The sequence below is a fragment of the Jaculus jaculus genome, chromosome 7 (genome assembly GCF_020740685.1).
Source record: "Jaculus jaculus isolate mJacJac1 chromosome 7, mJacJac1.mat.Y.cur, whole genome shotgun sequence".
NCBI lineage: Eukaryota > Metazoa > Chordata > Mammalia > Rodentia > Dipodidae > Jaculus > Jaculus jaculus.
In genome coordinates this window covers 23,228,810-23,245,575 of record NC_059108.1, presented here as the reverse complement: position 1 = coordinate 23,245,575, position 16,766 = coordinate 23,228,810, and the positions used below count along the sequence as shown (strand labels likewise).

At 37.7% G+C, this 16,766-nt stretch overlaps 1 protein-coding gene across 4 annotated transcripts in view; it reads right to left on the bottom strand.

The window, feature by feature from the left end:
- The window catches only part of Ints6 (integrator complex subunit 6), a 102,486-nt gene that overhangs the window by 28,475 nt on the left and 57,245 nt on the right, over positions 1-16,766 (bottom strand). For all 4 annotated transcript variants that reach the window (XM_045154278.1, XM_045154277.1, XM_045154279.1 and 1 more), the window contains 7 exons: positions 16,057-16,240; positions 9,502-9,627; positions 7,815-7,969; positions 4,179-4,331; positions 3,907-4,039; positions 2,552-2,646; positions 385-495 (listed from right to left, as the gene is read on the bottom strand). In XM_045154278.1, coding sequence (XP_045010213.1) covers positions 385-495; positions 2,552-2,646; positions 3,907-4,039; positions 4,179-4,331; positions 7,815-7,969; positions 9,502-9,627; positions 16,057-16,240 — 957 coding nt within the window. The remainder of the gene's footprint in view (positions 1-384; positions 496-2,551; positions 2,647-3,906; positions 4,040-4,178; positions 4,332-7,814; positions 7,970-9,501; positions 9,628-16,056; positions 16,241-16,766) is intronic.

Below are 16,766 nucleotides of genomic sequence, written 5' to 3'. Positions count from 1 at the left end.
GTTAAGTGCTCGCCTGTGAAGCCTAAGGACCCCGGTTCGAGGCTCAGTTCCCCAGGTCCCACGTTAGCCAGATGCACAAGGGGGCGCACGCGTCTGGAGTTCGTTTGCAGAGGCTGGAAGCCCTGGCGTGCCCATTCTCTCTCTCTCCTTCTATCTGTCTTTCTCTCTGTCTCTGTCGCTCTCAAATAAATAAATAAAATATTAAAAAAAAAAAAAAAAAGGGATGGTTAGGGCTGTTGAGTTTAGTGGTCAAATGCTTGCTTAGCATGTATGAGACCCTGGGTTTGATTCCTAATGCCATCAAAAATAATAATCAATAAGGACGAGGTTCGAGCACACTAACCATCTGAGCTGACACCAGTCACTCCTACTTTCTTACATTACCTGCTGACTCAATTTTTTGAGGTATGAAATGACACTGTAACTGAGTCCATACTCCATACTGTCTGCTATCAGGTTAGGTGCTCCCATCATTCTAACAGCTTTCTTCAGGGGCTATGGGAAAAAGAGAAAAGAAAAATTCAGTATTAAGCTTGTAAAAAATTTATGGCTTCATATAGTGACTTTCAAAAACTTCCTACCCCAAACTTCTTTTCCTCAAAAAGGACATAATAACCTCAAATTTGTATTGGAGTAAAATGCTTATCACTGGCATGAAAAGCAGTTTGAAGCTGTTAAAATTAATTAGTGGCCATAATAATCCCCCCTCCAAGGCAAGAAGGGTGAAGTCCCAAACTGTTTAGTATCACTCCTTTGGAAGAAAAGGTAGACATGCTGTACAGATGACCTGATGGAACCTGGGTAGTAAGACACTCAAGGAAAGTACGAGATCTCTCCCTCAGATGACTGGCTAGATTATAGGTCACTCCCTAGCTATGTGACTTATCTGTGATTTGGTTTCTTGCTTGTAAAATGAGGATAATAATAGTACCTACCCATATAAAGTTGCCATGGGATTACATGAGTTAATACATGTAAAGCACTTTTATAAGCACCTGGCATACAGTGCGTACACAACAGGTGCTAATCCTTACTATTATTATCATTAGCTGAAGTGAACAGCAGCGAGCTCTGAAGGAAAAGATAAGCAGGAGGAATAAATGGTCTAATATGTACAAGGATGCAGGGTAGTGAAAATGTTCAATGCTAAGGAGTAACTAAGTGGGAAACACTTTATACAGCAAACTAGTAGACATGTCTTGCATCTGTGAATGAGATGCATCCAGAAGAAAGAAAAAAAAGAGAGAGAGAGAGAGAAAGCAAGCCAGCCAGCCAGCCAGCCAGCCAGCCAGCCAGCCACTGACATATTAGAAAGTGCATTACAACTGTGGTCACCTGGAATCACGTGGTAGCTGATATTTAATACACATGAAGCTCTGGCTAAGTCCTAAAGTTGCTATGAGACATAAATGAGTCAATACATGTACTAGTAGCTCCTGTTCAAAGAGCTTGTTCCTTTTCACTCTCTAAGATGGCAGGCAGCCTACGACAAACTTCCAATTCAACTTAACTCTTACAACCATAAAGACAAGCGACTAATGATATTCAACACTGTGCCAGTTAAGGGGATGGGAGAGAAAAGCAGAGATAATACTTAAAAGTGGTCTTATTTATTTACTTTTCACAAACTAAAAGAATGTATTTAATAAAACCTATATTAGTGGTCTAAACTACTATGATCTGCTAGTTTTTTTTTCTTTTTCATTGTTTTGTTTTTCTCTCCCTCCCTCCCTCCCTCCCTCCCTCCCTCCCTCCCTCCCTCCCTCCCTCTGTGTGTGTGTGTGTGTGTGTGTGTGTGTACATGAGTGTGTCCTTGTAACAGCACAGGCACTGTCCTGGTGACTCGAGCTGAGAGTTCAGTGTCCCTTCCCATTGCTCTTCTCCCAGTCTTGCTTGAGCTGAGTCTTTCGAGACTCCTGTCTTTTTCTGCAAGCTCCCTTTTCAGGGTTTCTGCACCTCAGTGGTTCTGCAGTTATAAACATATGTGGCCATGCCCAGCTGTTGTAGCATGAGTTCTAGAGATTTGAACAGTGGTCTCAGGCTTCTACAGGACCTCATGTTGCACACTTAACTGCTAGAGATCTTCAGGCCAACAATCATTGTTTTAAAAGCTAATTCTAAGTGAGAGTCAAATTAATCCATTCATAGTTTAAAAAAAAAAAAAAAAAAAGCTAATTCTAAAGCCAGGCAGGATTCTAGTACTTCTCAACCCCACAGACATTAACTAACTATATAACTTTGGTCAAATCATTTTTTTTTCCAATAACTTTCCTTCCTCATCCATGCAATACAATGAAAAATTGTTTCAACTTCATAGGATAACTATACAAATGAACAGTAGTATTAACACACATGCTGCCTGGCATGTAAATGTTCTTAGGATCATCATTTCTTCATAAATCACAGAAACCTATGTGTTCTTGCACACACTGGATAGTACTGGTGCACACAATGTTGTTACTATTATTTTACAATGGCAATAAATAAATGTTTATAATACCTACAATAAAATATAAGCATAAAAGTTCTACTTTAACAATATTATTCTTACCCCAAGATAGTAGGGAGGCATTGTCTTCAAATAGCTTTCAAATGACTGTCTCCATTTCAATGTTGGTTTTGCTTTATGCACTTTAAACAAGTCATCTAGAAATAGTTAAAAAAAAACATCAGAGCATACATTGTTTTCACACATACTTTGTGGTGCACACCTTTAATCCAAGCACTTGGGAGGCAGAGGAAAGAGGATCACCATGAGTTCAAGGCCAGCTTGAGATGACACAGTAAATTCCAGATCTGCCTGGGTTACAGAGAACCTAGCTTGAAAACAACAACAACAACAAAAGTTCCTCTTTGAAGCCTTCTTTGTTATCTGTGTGACAGTACCATCCTAAGTTTTTAACGAAATTAAAAGCACTAAAATTTTAGGTTTTAGCATTTCTGTGTGTAACATCATTTTACAAGTGAAAAGTTGCCAATTTATCTTCTAAACAGTACACAAGGGGGGCTGGAGAGAGGGCTCAATGGGTAAAGGTGCTGTGTGTATGCAAAGCCTGATGGTGCTGGTGTGCCCATTCTTGTGCCCTCTCTCTGCAAACAAATAATAAATGTTTTCTAACTAAGGAAAACTCTTCTGTACTGTCTAGACCTAGAAACAAAATGGATTTGAAGACATAAATTAATTTTTCTATTGAATTATATTTTATTAAAAATAAACCTACTGGAGCTAGAGAGATGGCTTAGTGGGTAAGGTATTTGCCTGAAAAGCCAAAGCACCCAGGTTCAATTCTCCACAACCAACCTAAGCCAGATGCACATGGTGGCGCATGCATGGCTGAAGGCCCTGGCATGCCCATTCTCTAAGTAAATACATTTTTTAAATATTTTTAGAAACTACTAATATTTTTAATATAACTTTTAAATCTAATGAGTTATATGGAGGGAATAAAGTTTTCCCAGTACTTTTCAGAAAATGAAAGCAAGATTGTCCCTAAAAACTAACTTCAGGCTTTCTCATAACATTAGAACAAATTTTTCCAAATGGAAGTTAAATAAAGTCTTAGAACACAAATTCGTATTTTGAGATTAAACTATGCTTTATGCATCATACAATAAATACAAAGCCTACATCAGAAATTCACGTTGTGTAAGAAATTTATTTACAGAAAAATCAAAATATTTAAAAATTTTAATCAACTATGTTTATTTGTAGAAGATGCTTCAACACTGACCTTTATCATAACCATGAACAGGTTGTCATAAAAATGTCTCTAAATTTGCTTAATATTTAAAAATATTAGAACCATTTTCACTAATTTTCAGAGATAAGAAATATATGATACCCAAGTTTTTCCTTAAGGTAAATCTTATAAATGGTAAGAAAGAGAGCAAAGAAGACTGACTTACCTAGAAGAGGAAGGAGGACTGGGTAATTGTAAGGCATGACAAACAAGTTGACACAGTTCAGTGCGGTGCTAGCTTTCAAGTAACCGAAGGGATGACCAAGCTCATTATACTTTGCACTATTGCTCACATACACCTGTAAAAACGGGCGGCGGGGGGAGAGTGATTAAATTGAATAACTTTCAATAAATGTTATACAAACCCATGAGCCAATTTAGCTTTTTAAAGAAGCATCTCATCTACATATACTATTCACTATAGGTTTTTCAGCCCACCTGCCAACATGTTTGAGGAGACTTCCTTTCCAGAATAAATTGAGTCAGTGGTGAAGGTTCCAACTCATATTTGTCAAAAGGCAGTTTGTCGATGACCATTGGTTCACAGTCCGTACAGGAAAACTTCACTACAGGATGAGATGTACGAGGTGGCTGGAGGGGAAAATCTTATTACTATTTACACAAAATACGAGAAAATATCTTCATCAAACTTAGTTCCTCAAATTTTGTTAATGAGTTTAATTTACTATTAAAAGTACCATTCTGATTTCTTAAGACAGTCTCTTATTGAGCCTGGAGATGTCATCTTTGGTCAGACCACTAAGCCCAACCAATTACCCTGCATCTCCAACTTCTCAGGACTGGGGTTATAGGTAGGCATGGCCACACCCAACTTTTTACAAGGGTGCTGGGGATCAAACTCAGATCACTGTGCTTACGTGGCAGTCCTCTTACCCACTGAGCCACCTCCAGACTCTCAGGGTCTCACGTGCGGACCCTTGATGATGAAGTCCCTAAATGCCTTTCCTCCCAGTCAGACGAGCATTCTGCATTACCACCATGCTGACCACATGCAGCTGGTCACCATCATTCATTTCTCTGTGTTTCATATACCAATCCTGACTGCTTTATTATTTTCATTTTGGGGATGGGGGATGGGAGTTGAGGTAGAGTCTTGTGCTAGCCCAGGCTGACATGGAATTTACTATGTACTCTCAGTTTGGCCTCAAACTCACAGCAATCCTCCGAGTGCTATAATTAAAGACATGTGCCACCATGCCTGGGCCTTTGACTTTGTTCTTATTTATTTTTAATTTATTTTGTTCATTTTTTATTTATTTATTTGAGAGCGACAGACATAAGAGAGAAAGACAGATAGAGGGAGAGAGAAAGAATGGGCGCGCCAGGGCTTCCAGCCACTGCAAACGAACTCCAGACGCGTGCGCCACCTTGTACATCCGGCTAATGTGGGTCATGGGGAACCAAGCCTTGAACCGGGGTCCTTAGGCTTCACAGGCAAGCGCTTAACCACTAAGCCATCTCTCCAGCCCCTTTGTTCTTATTTTTAAGAAAAAAAAAATAATTTGGGGGGGTGTGGGAGGGGCCAGGGAGATAGCATAGTGGTCAAGGTGCTTGCCTGCAAAGTCAAAGGACCCAGGCTCAATTCACCAGGACCCAAATAAGCCAGATGCACAAGGTGGCGCATGTGTCTGGAGTTTGTCTAGTGCGCCCATTCTCTCTCTTGCACAAAAAAAAAAAAAGAAAGAAAGAAGCCTAAATTTTGGGCTGGAGAGATGTCTTAGTGACTAAAGCGCTTGCCTGTGAAGCCTAAGGAGCCATGTTCGACTCTCCAGAACCCACATAAGTCAGACACACAGGGTGACACAACCATGCAAGGTCACACATGTGCACAAGGTGGCACATGCATCTGGAGTACAAATGCAATGACTGGAGGTCCTGGTGTGCCAATTCTCCCTTCCTCCTATCTCTCTTTCATACAAAAAAATTAAATATAAATTTTAAGTGAGTTGGCAAGAACCAACCTCTAGCACACTTCCCTAATACCCTTTCCCAATCTGTACTCCAAACACATACTAGATGGTTAGACCCTACCTCCTCTGCCTGTGCTCCTGGCCTCTATTACAACTGGCACATAGTACTTCATGATATGTATACATCTAACCTGCCTAAAGACCAGTCATGTTGCTGTTCCAGAGGGCAAGCACCAGGTAATTTACTGTATGTCCTTACCTAGCTGCAACTGACAATTTACTAAAATATGTTGACTTTCTGGATGAAAATATTTCACCCTCATATCTGAACCTTAAATGAAGGCCTAGGAAGTAATTCTAACAGTTTGCATAGTCTTTCACATCAGTCTTAAAAATTCCTTCCTTCTAACTCAAATAGAAAAAGTAGAAGAAAAAGTACTCTAGAATTAGAGGAAAAAAATCCTTATATTTATTTAATCTCTGACAATACTATAAGACAGAAACTGATCTCTACTTAACAAATGGGGGGCTGGAGAGATGGCTTGCCGGTTAAGCACTTGCCTGTGAAGCCTGAGGACCCTGGTTCAAGGCTCTATTCCCCAGGACCCACGTTAGCCAGATGCACAAGGGGGCACACGCGTCTGGAGTTCGTTTGCAGTGGCTGGAAGCCCTGGCGCGCCCATTCCCTCTCTCTCTCCCTCCCTCCTTCTCTCTCTGTCTATTGCTCTCAAATAAATAAATAAAAATAAACAAAAAAATTTTAAAATAAATAAATAAACAAATGGGAAGTGGGGACCTGGAGAATTATCAAACATCCACAGCTAATAAGTCTCATTTAACTTCAGTAGAAATATTTATTTATAAGAAGTTTCATTCTCAGCTAACAGTCTTTAGTTACCAAATATTATAAATTCTTTCCATATCTCTTCCATTATTGTAATTCTCTTAGCTGAACCATACCAAAAGCCCTATAGATAACTTTCCTACCAACTAACCTTTCTAATTCTGTTACATATAACAACTAAAAGAATTACTTTCCTCAAGTGTCATGCCCATAAAAATCAACTTTAAATGTACTCTGAACAATTCCTTACCCTTGCATTTAAGATCATAAGCAATTTGATTTACTGAACAACATTCTCAGCTACTTGTTGTTTCTCTAAATATATCTTGTCCTTCTTTTAATTAAACTTCCATACTTTTCACTATCACTATTCTTCGAACTAAACTCCTACTTATAGCTTTAACAACCTGTAATACTATGCAATGTTAATATGCAAGGTTTGTGGCTGGCCGGTTTTGGTTCTCCATTAAGATATAACAAGTAAGTGTCATATATCATGCTTAGCTGTTAAATATAGTAACACAAACAAGATAGTATTTCATGAAAATATGGATGGTAAATTTGAAATGCTCTGGAAAAGTAAAATTAAGAAACTGAAAGCTCTAAGAGTAAACTAAAATTAAATATACACCCTCTCAGAAAAAAAAAAAAAAAAAAAAACTCAATGAAATCTCTCGCATTAGTTTTGTTTTTTTTTTAACAACAAACTGATCATTCGATGAGCTTGGCTGTTCCTAAACATACATGACTAGAAAACCTTTGTAAATTTTAATTTTCAGAACAACAAGAATCCTGCAACACTAAAACAGTGCGAGGCACCTGAAAGACTGTATGCAGACTGTGAGAAGTATTCTAAGCCTTCATTTAAATTTAAAATTGTATCCCAGGGATAAATCCTCCTGCTGCATTATGCTTAAAGTCCAAAAAAGAAATCTTTTAACATTTATGATTAATATCCAGAAGCCAACAATAAAAATACAGATATAACATTAGATTCTAAAGGAAACAAATGCCCTTTTTTCTATTGCTTCATAATATACCAAAGCCACATCTTGCCACAGCACTTCAAACATATGCCTAGTTTCTACAAATGAATCATGCTGCAACTGCCAATCATACTTAAAATGACTGCAATTTGAGGCCAGCCTGTGTTATTTATTGAGTTTAAGGACAGCCTGTGCTATGTAGTGAGACCTTGTCTCAAAAACAAAAGCCAAATGAAACCAAAGAGAAAAATTAATATGAAAAGGAGCTACACCGTTACAACAACACAGTCATCATGGTCTCTCTGGTACTTACAAGTGTTGGAGAATTCTGATCTGGCCAAAAAGACTCTGGAACAGGCCAATGGCCTATAGGAACCCCTGTTTTAGGATTTGGTCTGACATATATGAGTTTGTGACAGCTATGCCAAGGTTGAGATCCAAAAGGTCTTGATATATCTGGCTGCCCATCTACAGGAAAGAAATTAAGACACAGAATATACCACTATGCTAGGGGACAAATAAATTACATCTAGTATAACTTAATAAAAATATCCCAGTGCTTGTTCATTTCTGGACTTTCCTTTTCTTCTTAAATGGAAGAATACTATGGCCACCTAGTATTTAAACTAGACCATAATTCGCTAGTCTATAAATTCCAACTGAGTTCACCAAGACACCAATTAGAACAAGAAAAACATACTTAATGGTTGGTATGTTGTAATAATAAAGGTTTTCCCTACCAAATGATAAGGACAAGCACCCAATCCACCTTCATCGTGCTCATACCATGGCATTAGATACACAGTAAATACTACAAAAGCACTGAAATGTTGATTATTTCTTAAACTGGGACTACAGCTCAAGGGTAGAGCACTTACCTAGCATTCACAATACCCTTGGTTTGATCCCCAATAACTAACACACACACACACCACAATTTTAGAGATTTTTTTTTTTTTTTAATTTTTTGAGGTAGGGTCTCATTCTAGTCCAGGCTGACCCAGAACTGGCTCTGTAGTCCCAGGCTGGCCTCGAACTCATGGTGATCCTCCTACCTCTGCCTCCCAAGTGCTGGGATTAAAGGCGTGCGCCACCACACCTGGCCTTTTAGAGGTCATTTTTACTAAAAGCTAACATTAGAAAAAGAAAAATAAAGTTAATATGCACCTCCAGAGCCAAAACACCTACAAAACAATTCTAGCAAAATAGAACTTCTCTCCAACAATTTAATAAACATTCATGCACAGTATCTAAGTCTAAACCAACATTAAAATAATTTTCAGGCATATACATTCTAATAACCTTTTGTTTTCTTTTTTATGTTTACTATTATTATTGTTGTTATTAACAAGACTTTCTAATCCTGACAGGGCAATGCAGAGGGCTCCAGCTATAAACTGTCCATGGGTTAGTATGACCCCCTTAAGACCATTGCCAACTGTAAATAACTTATGATCACAATAGCTGAAAATAAAGTGAGGTACGACTGAGTTAGACTTTGAAAAGAAATAAGCTAAATGGCAAAGGAGGTTCCACTTTTGTGGTTCACACAAGCCATATGTCCTGATTAGTTTGATCCTTGCTTGGAACATAAGTAGTTAAGGAATTGATACACATTTAGGGTCAAAACACTAAGAAGTAAGGGATCTAATGACAGGTAATGATATATATATATATATATATATATATATATATATATATATATATATATATGGAAATGTGAATTTGCTCATCTGTTTAATGCTTAAAAAGGTGGTTCTTACTAAAATTCAGATTGTAAACAATCATTACTATAAAGGGTGATGGCTCCTGAACCAACATCAGCTCATACTGACATTCTTATTATCTCCCCATTCATTACCAATAACAGTCCTGTCATGCCAACAATTTAGCCTTGTTCATCTTAAGGCCAATATATATACACAGTATTTTTCAGCTCTAGATGAAGAATTGATAATATAAAGCAAGTTCAGATGTCTACAAGAAAAATACAATAATACCTTCTACAGGGGAAGGATCTGGTCCTGCTTTTTCAAAGTTTATTACCACCCCACTTTGTACTTTCTGCACCAAGGACTCCAGACACTGATTAAGCATTCTTGGAGAACAGACAGAGTATGAGCGGCCTGAGATTTAAAGAAAAAAAAAAAAACAACAAAGTAAACTAGTTAGTTTTAAGAATTCCTACATTCCATAAAAAGTGTAGTTGAATTCCTGACAACACTAACAAATTCAATGGTAAAAGTTGACAGTTCATAATCTTAATAAGTGACAATAAATTATTATTTCTAACAAATCAATAGTCCTATTTTGTGAAAAATATGTACACTTTTCTAAGGGTAGGCAAATTAAACATAAAGACCATAGACTGAACAAAAGAAATGACATCCAATCTATCTTTTATAAAGGGCAATCTCTAATGTTACCCAATATAATTACCTTTAGTAGACAGACACACATGCCACATCCACAGTAACGCTCCTAAAACCTTAATTCGTGCTTAACAAAAATACTGTCACTATGACTTGTGCTAAGCACATAGAAGACAAAAATTATCTAGCTGGACTGCTAGAAGTTGCTGCATATTTTAAGTGTTTGCAATTCAACATACAGGTAGTAAGCAGCATTTTATTTTTTGAAATTTCATGTACTTATATATTTAAGAGTTACTTAACTTGGCTTTGTGTATATTTTAATGCATAACATTTCATTCAGAACATTACAATAATAGCACTTTGTTGTGCAAGTATTGAGCCCCAGTGCCCAATCAGAAAGCTGGGCCCAGGAGGCAGAAACAGAAGGATCCCTTGTCTGAGATAAGCAGGGTGCAAAGCAATTAAGGAAGACACCTGACACTGACCTCCACATGTACTCACATACACTATGAAAAAAAAAGTGAAAAGGTCTTTTTTTTTCTATTTTTTTTATTGAAGAGAATAGGGTCATGCCGTACAGTTCAGGCTGCCTTCAGCTCCTAAGTGCTGGATTACAAGTATGCATCACCACCCCTGGTCTTAATAGGGACTGTTCAACAAAAATAACTCGTTCTTTGTTGTCTCATAATGGAGATACTAGTCACATATGATTATTACTAACTAAAACATGGGTACTCCAACTTCAGATGTTTAAGTATAAACTATATGCCTAATATCACAGATAATATGAAAGGATGTAAAATATTTCTTTAGTAGTTTATAAGTGTTAGTTTCATGTTGAAAAAGTATTTTGGACATATTTAAATAAAAAACTAAATTCCATTAACATTAATTTCAATAGAATTGTTTTTATTAATGTGGCTGCTATGACATTTGTAATTATATATCATACCTGAATCATACTTCTATATACAGTGCTGATCTTAATCACTAAAAATCTAACAGCTAAAACCTAATAATCAACAAAACACTTTGCAATGTTATTTGTGATAAGCTCAGTATGAAAATCTCCTCTTACAAAAAATCCAATCATTTTAACATGTAAGCTACATCATATTTGACAAATCTAATTCTCCTTATCAATTTATTCTTAATGTGATTTGTAAAGACTACCATAATAGAAAAAGAACATTACTTAGGTGATAAGACATTCAAATTTTCAAAGTCAGCATTAATGATAATCATAATAAATAACTACCTACCAAGCTTTGAGTATCTATGAGGCTAGCAATATTCCAATCATTTTAAAAACTCTGCGTGTGTACAGGTGCATGCACATGTGTGGAGGTCAGAGACAACTTTCAGCTCTACTTCTCGCCTGTCTACCTCATTTAAGGCAGGGTTTCTCCTATTCTTTGGTGGGCTTGCCCTGATCTTCCAAGAAATTCTCCTGTCTCTGCCTCCCATCTCATCATCCAAGTCAGCATGCTAGGATTACAGAAATCAGCCATGGTTTCTGGGCTTCATATGTGTGGTCTGACTGACATACTCAGGTATCGCTGCTTAAATTGTAAGCACTTTATCAACTGAGCCATTTTTAATCATTTTAATTAATTTTACCTGGAGCTGAGTGGGAGAGCACTGGCCTGATATGCACAAGGTGCTGGATTCAATCTTCAATGCATGCTCACACACACACGCACACACACAGTTACTTTTTTTTTTAACTTCTTTTTATTTGCAAGCAGAGAGAGAAAGAGAGAAAGAATATGAGTGTACCAGGGCCTCCAATCACTGTAGACAAACTCCAGATACATGCACCACTTTGTGCATCTGGCTTTATGTGGGTATTGGAAAACTGAACCTGGGTCATTAGGCTTTACAGGTAGCCTTAACCGCTAAGCCGCCTCTCCAGCTATTGTCCCCTGCCATCTTGGAGCTTCCCATCAAGTCTGTGAGCCAAAATAAACCCTTTTTGCCCAAAAGCTATGCTTGGTCAGATAATTTCTGCCAGCAATAAGAACCTGACTGCAACAACTACTCTGTGTCACTGATTAGAAAATATAAGCAAGCCAACTTAATAATTTTAGTATGGAATAAAATTACTAACCAGGATTGTTATGAAAATTAAAGTTAGCAAATTAATTATTTGGCAAATAAATATTATTTTGAAACCAAGCCAGAGAGCAATAATGAACTTCCCTCCCTTTCAGAGTATGCCTGTACACTAGGTAATGTTCCTCTTATGCTTGCTTACTGTCCTTCCAAGTAATACACAATACTATATGCAGAGCATAAAGTTTCTAGAATCAAGCCAAGAAGCTGGTTTAGGTAGAGTTCCAAAAACTCTCACTGAAGGCAGGATCAGCATTTAAATAAAATGTTGAAGAAGCAGAAGAACATTTCTAAGTTAGGCCCTAAGCAAGCAAAGAAAGCTAAATGTATTTAATCAAGAAAAATATGTAATTTTTGTAAAATGCCTTTTTCTTTGGTAATTTCACTAGCATGTTGATGAGGCACTCTTAAATTTGGTATCGTCCGTGCACCTCCTCTAAAACTGCTTCTCCTTGATGTTCACAAGTGAATTCAGAGCACTGCAAGTCGGTGCTAGTGTTAAATGCAAATGAATCACCCGGGAATCATGCATGGTTCCTTCTCTCCTGCACCAGACATATCTCTAATCACCTCCAAATCCAGTACTCAAGACCAAAGCACTGTTGTTCCTTCCTGGTTCTGCTGCTTCCATATTCTCTACAATTTATTCCGACAGGCTGGAAGAGAAATCCAGGAGCTGGGGAAAAGAGCTCGTCAGGCGAGAGTGCTAGCTGGATAAGCATTAGGGACTGAGTTTTGTCCTTAGTTGGGTGTGGCCGTACATACCTACAACCCCAGTCTCTTGTCGAGGGGAGTGGAGACAGGAGAACCAGCAGGGCTCACTGATGAGCCAATCTGAAACTTCCCCTCAAGGTCACATGCAGAAGAGTGATAAGAGAGGACACCACAGTCTCCTCTGGCTCTCCACATGTGCGCCCGCACACAAGCATACATATAGACAAGCACCACATCACACCACACACACACCACACTATACACACACACATATAAAACCAGAAGTCCAATAACACACCCCATAAAAAACAGATTTCCACACTTGTAAAATAAAAATAATTAACTACATCCTAAAAGGCATTTAGACAATATTTGTCTCTACTTAGCAGTTAGCTGCTGCTACTCCTGATGTAAGGTCGACACATCAGTCTCCCTACTACTCCTAAATATTACAGCATGTCCAATTTTTAGGTATAAGAAAACTTATTCAATATTCATTGTCAAACTTAAGTTACCGTCTATCAAGTTAAATTTTTCCTCTTCTAGTAGGTAGCAATCTCTAAAACATTAACTTATTTTACACAATTATTCTTGTTGACCAGTCCAAATATACAAACTTTCTATTGCCCCTGATGTGTTCCCAGCATCTAGAATGGTCATGTGGCATAGAGTGGGACTCATTAATTACCTGATGACATCAACAGCAAAAGTTTTTACAGATTTGTACAATATTTAAAGGCATAGTTAAAAATAAAACACCGGGGCTGGAGGAATGGCTTAGTGGTTAAGGCATTTGCCTGCAAAGCCAAAGGACCTAGGTTGGATTCCCCAGGTCCCACGTTAGCCAGATGCACAAGGGGGAGCACACATCTGGAGTTTGTCTGCAGTGGCTGGAGATTCTGGTGCACCCATTCTCTTTCTGCCCCCCTTACTCCCTCCCTCTCTTTCCCTATTTCTCTGTCAGAAAAATAAATAAATAGATAATTTTTTTAAAAACACACTGATGACTTGAACAACACAGATGAATGTCTTCCTAGTTTTCCTTAGTGAACATGAATTACCCTAGAAAGGAAAAATTAATGTACGTTCACAACTTTTGGTACTAAAATAAAAAATGCACAGGAATTGAGTAGGGATCACATGTTTGTCTAGTACAGTAACAGTGGATATTAGCCTTTTTGTTCTTGATATTTTTCAGGTGCGTGAATCTCCAAAAATGGTACTCTTATCTTTAAAACTTCCTTTAGTGGACATTCGTTCTTTTCAATTAAAGAAGAAAACTGCTGGAGAGATGGCTTAGCAGTTAAGGCACATGCCTACAAAGCCTAAGGACCCTGGTTCTATTCTCCCGGACCCATGTAAGCCAGATGCACATGGTGGTACATGCCTCTGGAGTTTGTTTGCAGTGGCTGAAGGCCCTGCCACACCCATTCTCTCCCCTAGCCCTTTCTGTCTCTAGTGAATAAATTTTAAAAAAATTAAAAAGAGAAAACAAATTATTCACACATATGAAGAGATTACTAGTATTTGTATCTCTTCCCATTATTGCTAACAAGAACACAAAAAAAGGGGAAATGAAAAAACTGTATGAGGAAGGATCAAGTAAGTTTATTCAGGAAAATCTTTCTAAATTCTTGATTAAGACTTCTGTATCACTGAAAGATGTAATCAATGGTTCTGATCCTGGAGGACAAAGGTACAACCAGTCCCATAATTTTTTCATTATTCTGAGTTCAAACTAAATAATTCACCATAAGCAACTTCCAGTGAGGGCTGTAGAGATGGCTCAGCAGTAAAGGTACTTGCCTACAATTTCTGATGACCAGGGCTTGATTCCCCGGTACTCATGCAAAACCAGATACACAAAATATGCATACATTGGGAATTCATTTGCAGCAGCTGGAGGGACCCTGGCACTCCCATTTTCTCTCCCTCTCCCATCTGCTTACAAATAAAAAAATATTTGAAAAAAAACTTTCAATGAGAAAATGTCTCCCCAGAAAGCCCTTTGTAATCTATTAAGTAAAAACCCTAGACTTAAGAAACAAAACAAAAATAAAAGGCTGAATGCTAAAATTTCATGAATACAAATGTAGAACATAACATAGAAGCCATTAGGACTGCCAATAAACAATATTATGCACATAACAGGACTACTACTACTGTTAGTAGTAAATTTTCAAATTCCAATGACAGGCTGTCACTGAGAAAAAAATACACATGTAGCCAGGCTTGGTGGCACACGCCTTTAATCTCAGCATTCAGGAGGCAGAGATAGGAAGATCACCATTACTTCAAGGCCACCCTGAGACCACATAGTGAATTCCAGGTCAGCCTGGGATAGGGTGAGACCCTGTATTGAAAAAAAAAAAAAAGAGGGGGCAGGAATTACACATGTACCTTTATTCTTCATCTTCTATAAACTGAATTGTAAAGGTATTACATGGGAGCACCTATGACGTGAGTAACAATTTCCTTATTTTTCCACTTCACATGCCTATATAGATCACATGCTTTTCGCAAAGTTCCAAGACCAACAGACATTTACAAGAAACATTAATTAGGACTTGAAATATTAATAAGAATTTCTATTTTCTCTTGTATGTGTAGGTAAGCTTAAACAGTCTGTGTAGAGCATGGACTATGTAGGTTAGAGACCCTCTGGCAGGTAAGATAAAGCAAGCACTCAACACTTTCCTACATGAAATCAACACACCCGTTAACCACATTAGAAAACATCTGAGCCTCATATATATTCTATTTAAAATTCTCATTACTGGTCACTTTGCATGGGAACTAACTGACATATGAACAAGTGATCTGTAAGGTGAGTAAAATCTTCACTTATTCAGGCATATCCAATCAAATGGATAATAAAATGATTCTCAAAACACTGTTTATAGCCGGGCGTGGTGGCACACGCCTTTAATCCCAGCACACAGGAGGCAGAGGTAGGAGGATTGCCATGAGTTCAAGGCCACCCTGAGATGACAAAGTTAATTCCAGGTCAGCCTGGACCAGAGTGAGACCCTACCTCGAAAAACCAAAAAAACAAGAGAATGTTACAGCATTTCTAAATCACTGGTGACCTTTCCAGATATGAAAATTTGTTAAAAAGTACAAATACTAGTCTTTTTATATAGATAAATAACCCAAAATCCAATAATAACCACAACTATTAAAATCAGGTCAAACAGCATCATCAATAAATGTGATTTTAAAACCGTATGTCTATGAATGTTTACTATCAGTGTTTACTTGTTTAACCAAACATGGAATTTTTGAAATATACATGTAAACATATTCTAAAATTTTGTTTAAGTTGCTGAATGACGACCAGCAAAAACTTACCTCCTGTCACTTCACACATCGGTGTGATTGCAGAGTCATCTAAAGGCACTCCTGTCAACTGTTCTGATTCTACTGACATGGTGCCAGGCAACCGCAACACTAATGCAAAAAGTCTCTGATCCCAACGAAAAGGTTCCTTGGTCAATTCACTTCCAGGTAAAGGAGAATTAAGAGGTAAATGGAGCTGAAAATAATGGGAGAAAAATAAGTAAGCTTTCCACAATAAAAAAAAAAAAAAAAAATCACATGTTAGTATGCTCAAATTGCAGAGTTTACTCACTCTTAAAACAAGTTCAAAGTAAAAATTTCTTCAGCTACATCTAATATAATGCATGATATTGTTACTTTTTCTTAAATTTTACTCTGAAGATCTAAACTGAAGAAAAAACCTGAATTACTGCAATGCATTTCAGATTTGCACTCAACTGCCAACCAGGTGGCTGGACTGCTGCCAAGTAACTCATTTCAATGGTGTACAAATAGGATCTACAAATCCACCTTAGTTTCAATGAAATAGGGTCAGACAGAGAGCATACTTCTCAAGATGTGATACAGTAAGGTCATGATATCACAGATCTTAAAGTAGGAAGGGGAAGAGGAAGGGAAAAGAAAAAGATAAGGGAATAAAGAAGGAAGGGCAGAAAAGACTGACTCCAATTAGCCTTTAGCACTAAAGATACCAGCCTTAGGGGGAAGGTGGGGATATAGAT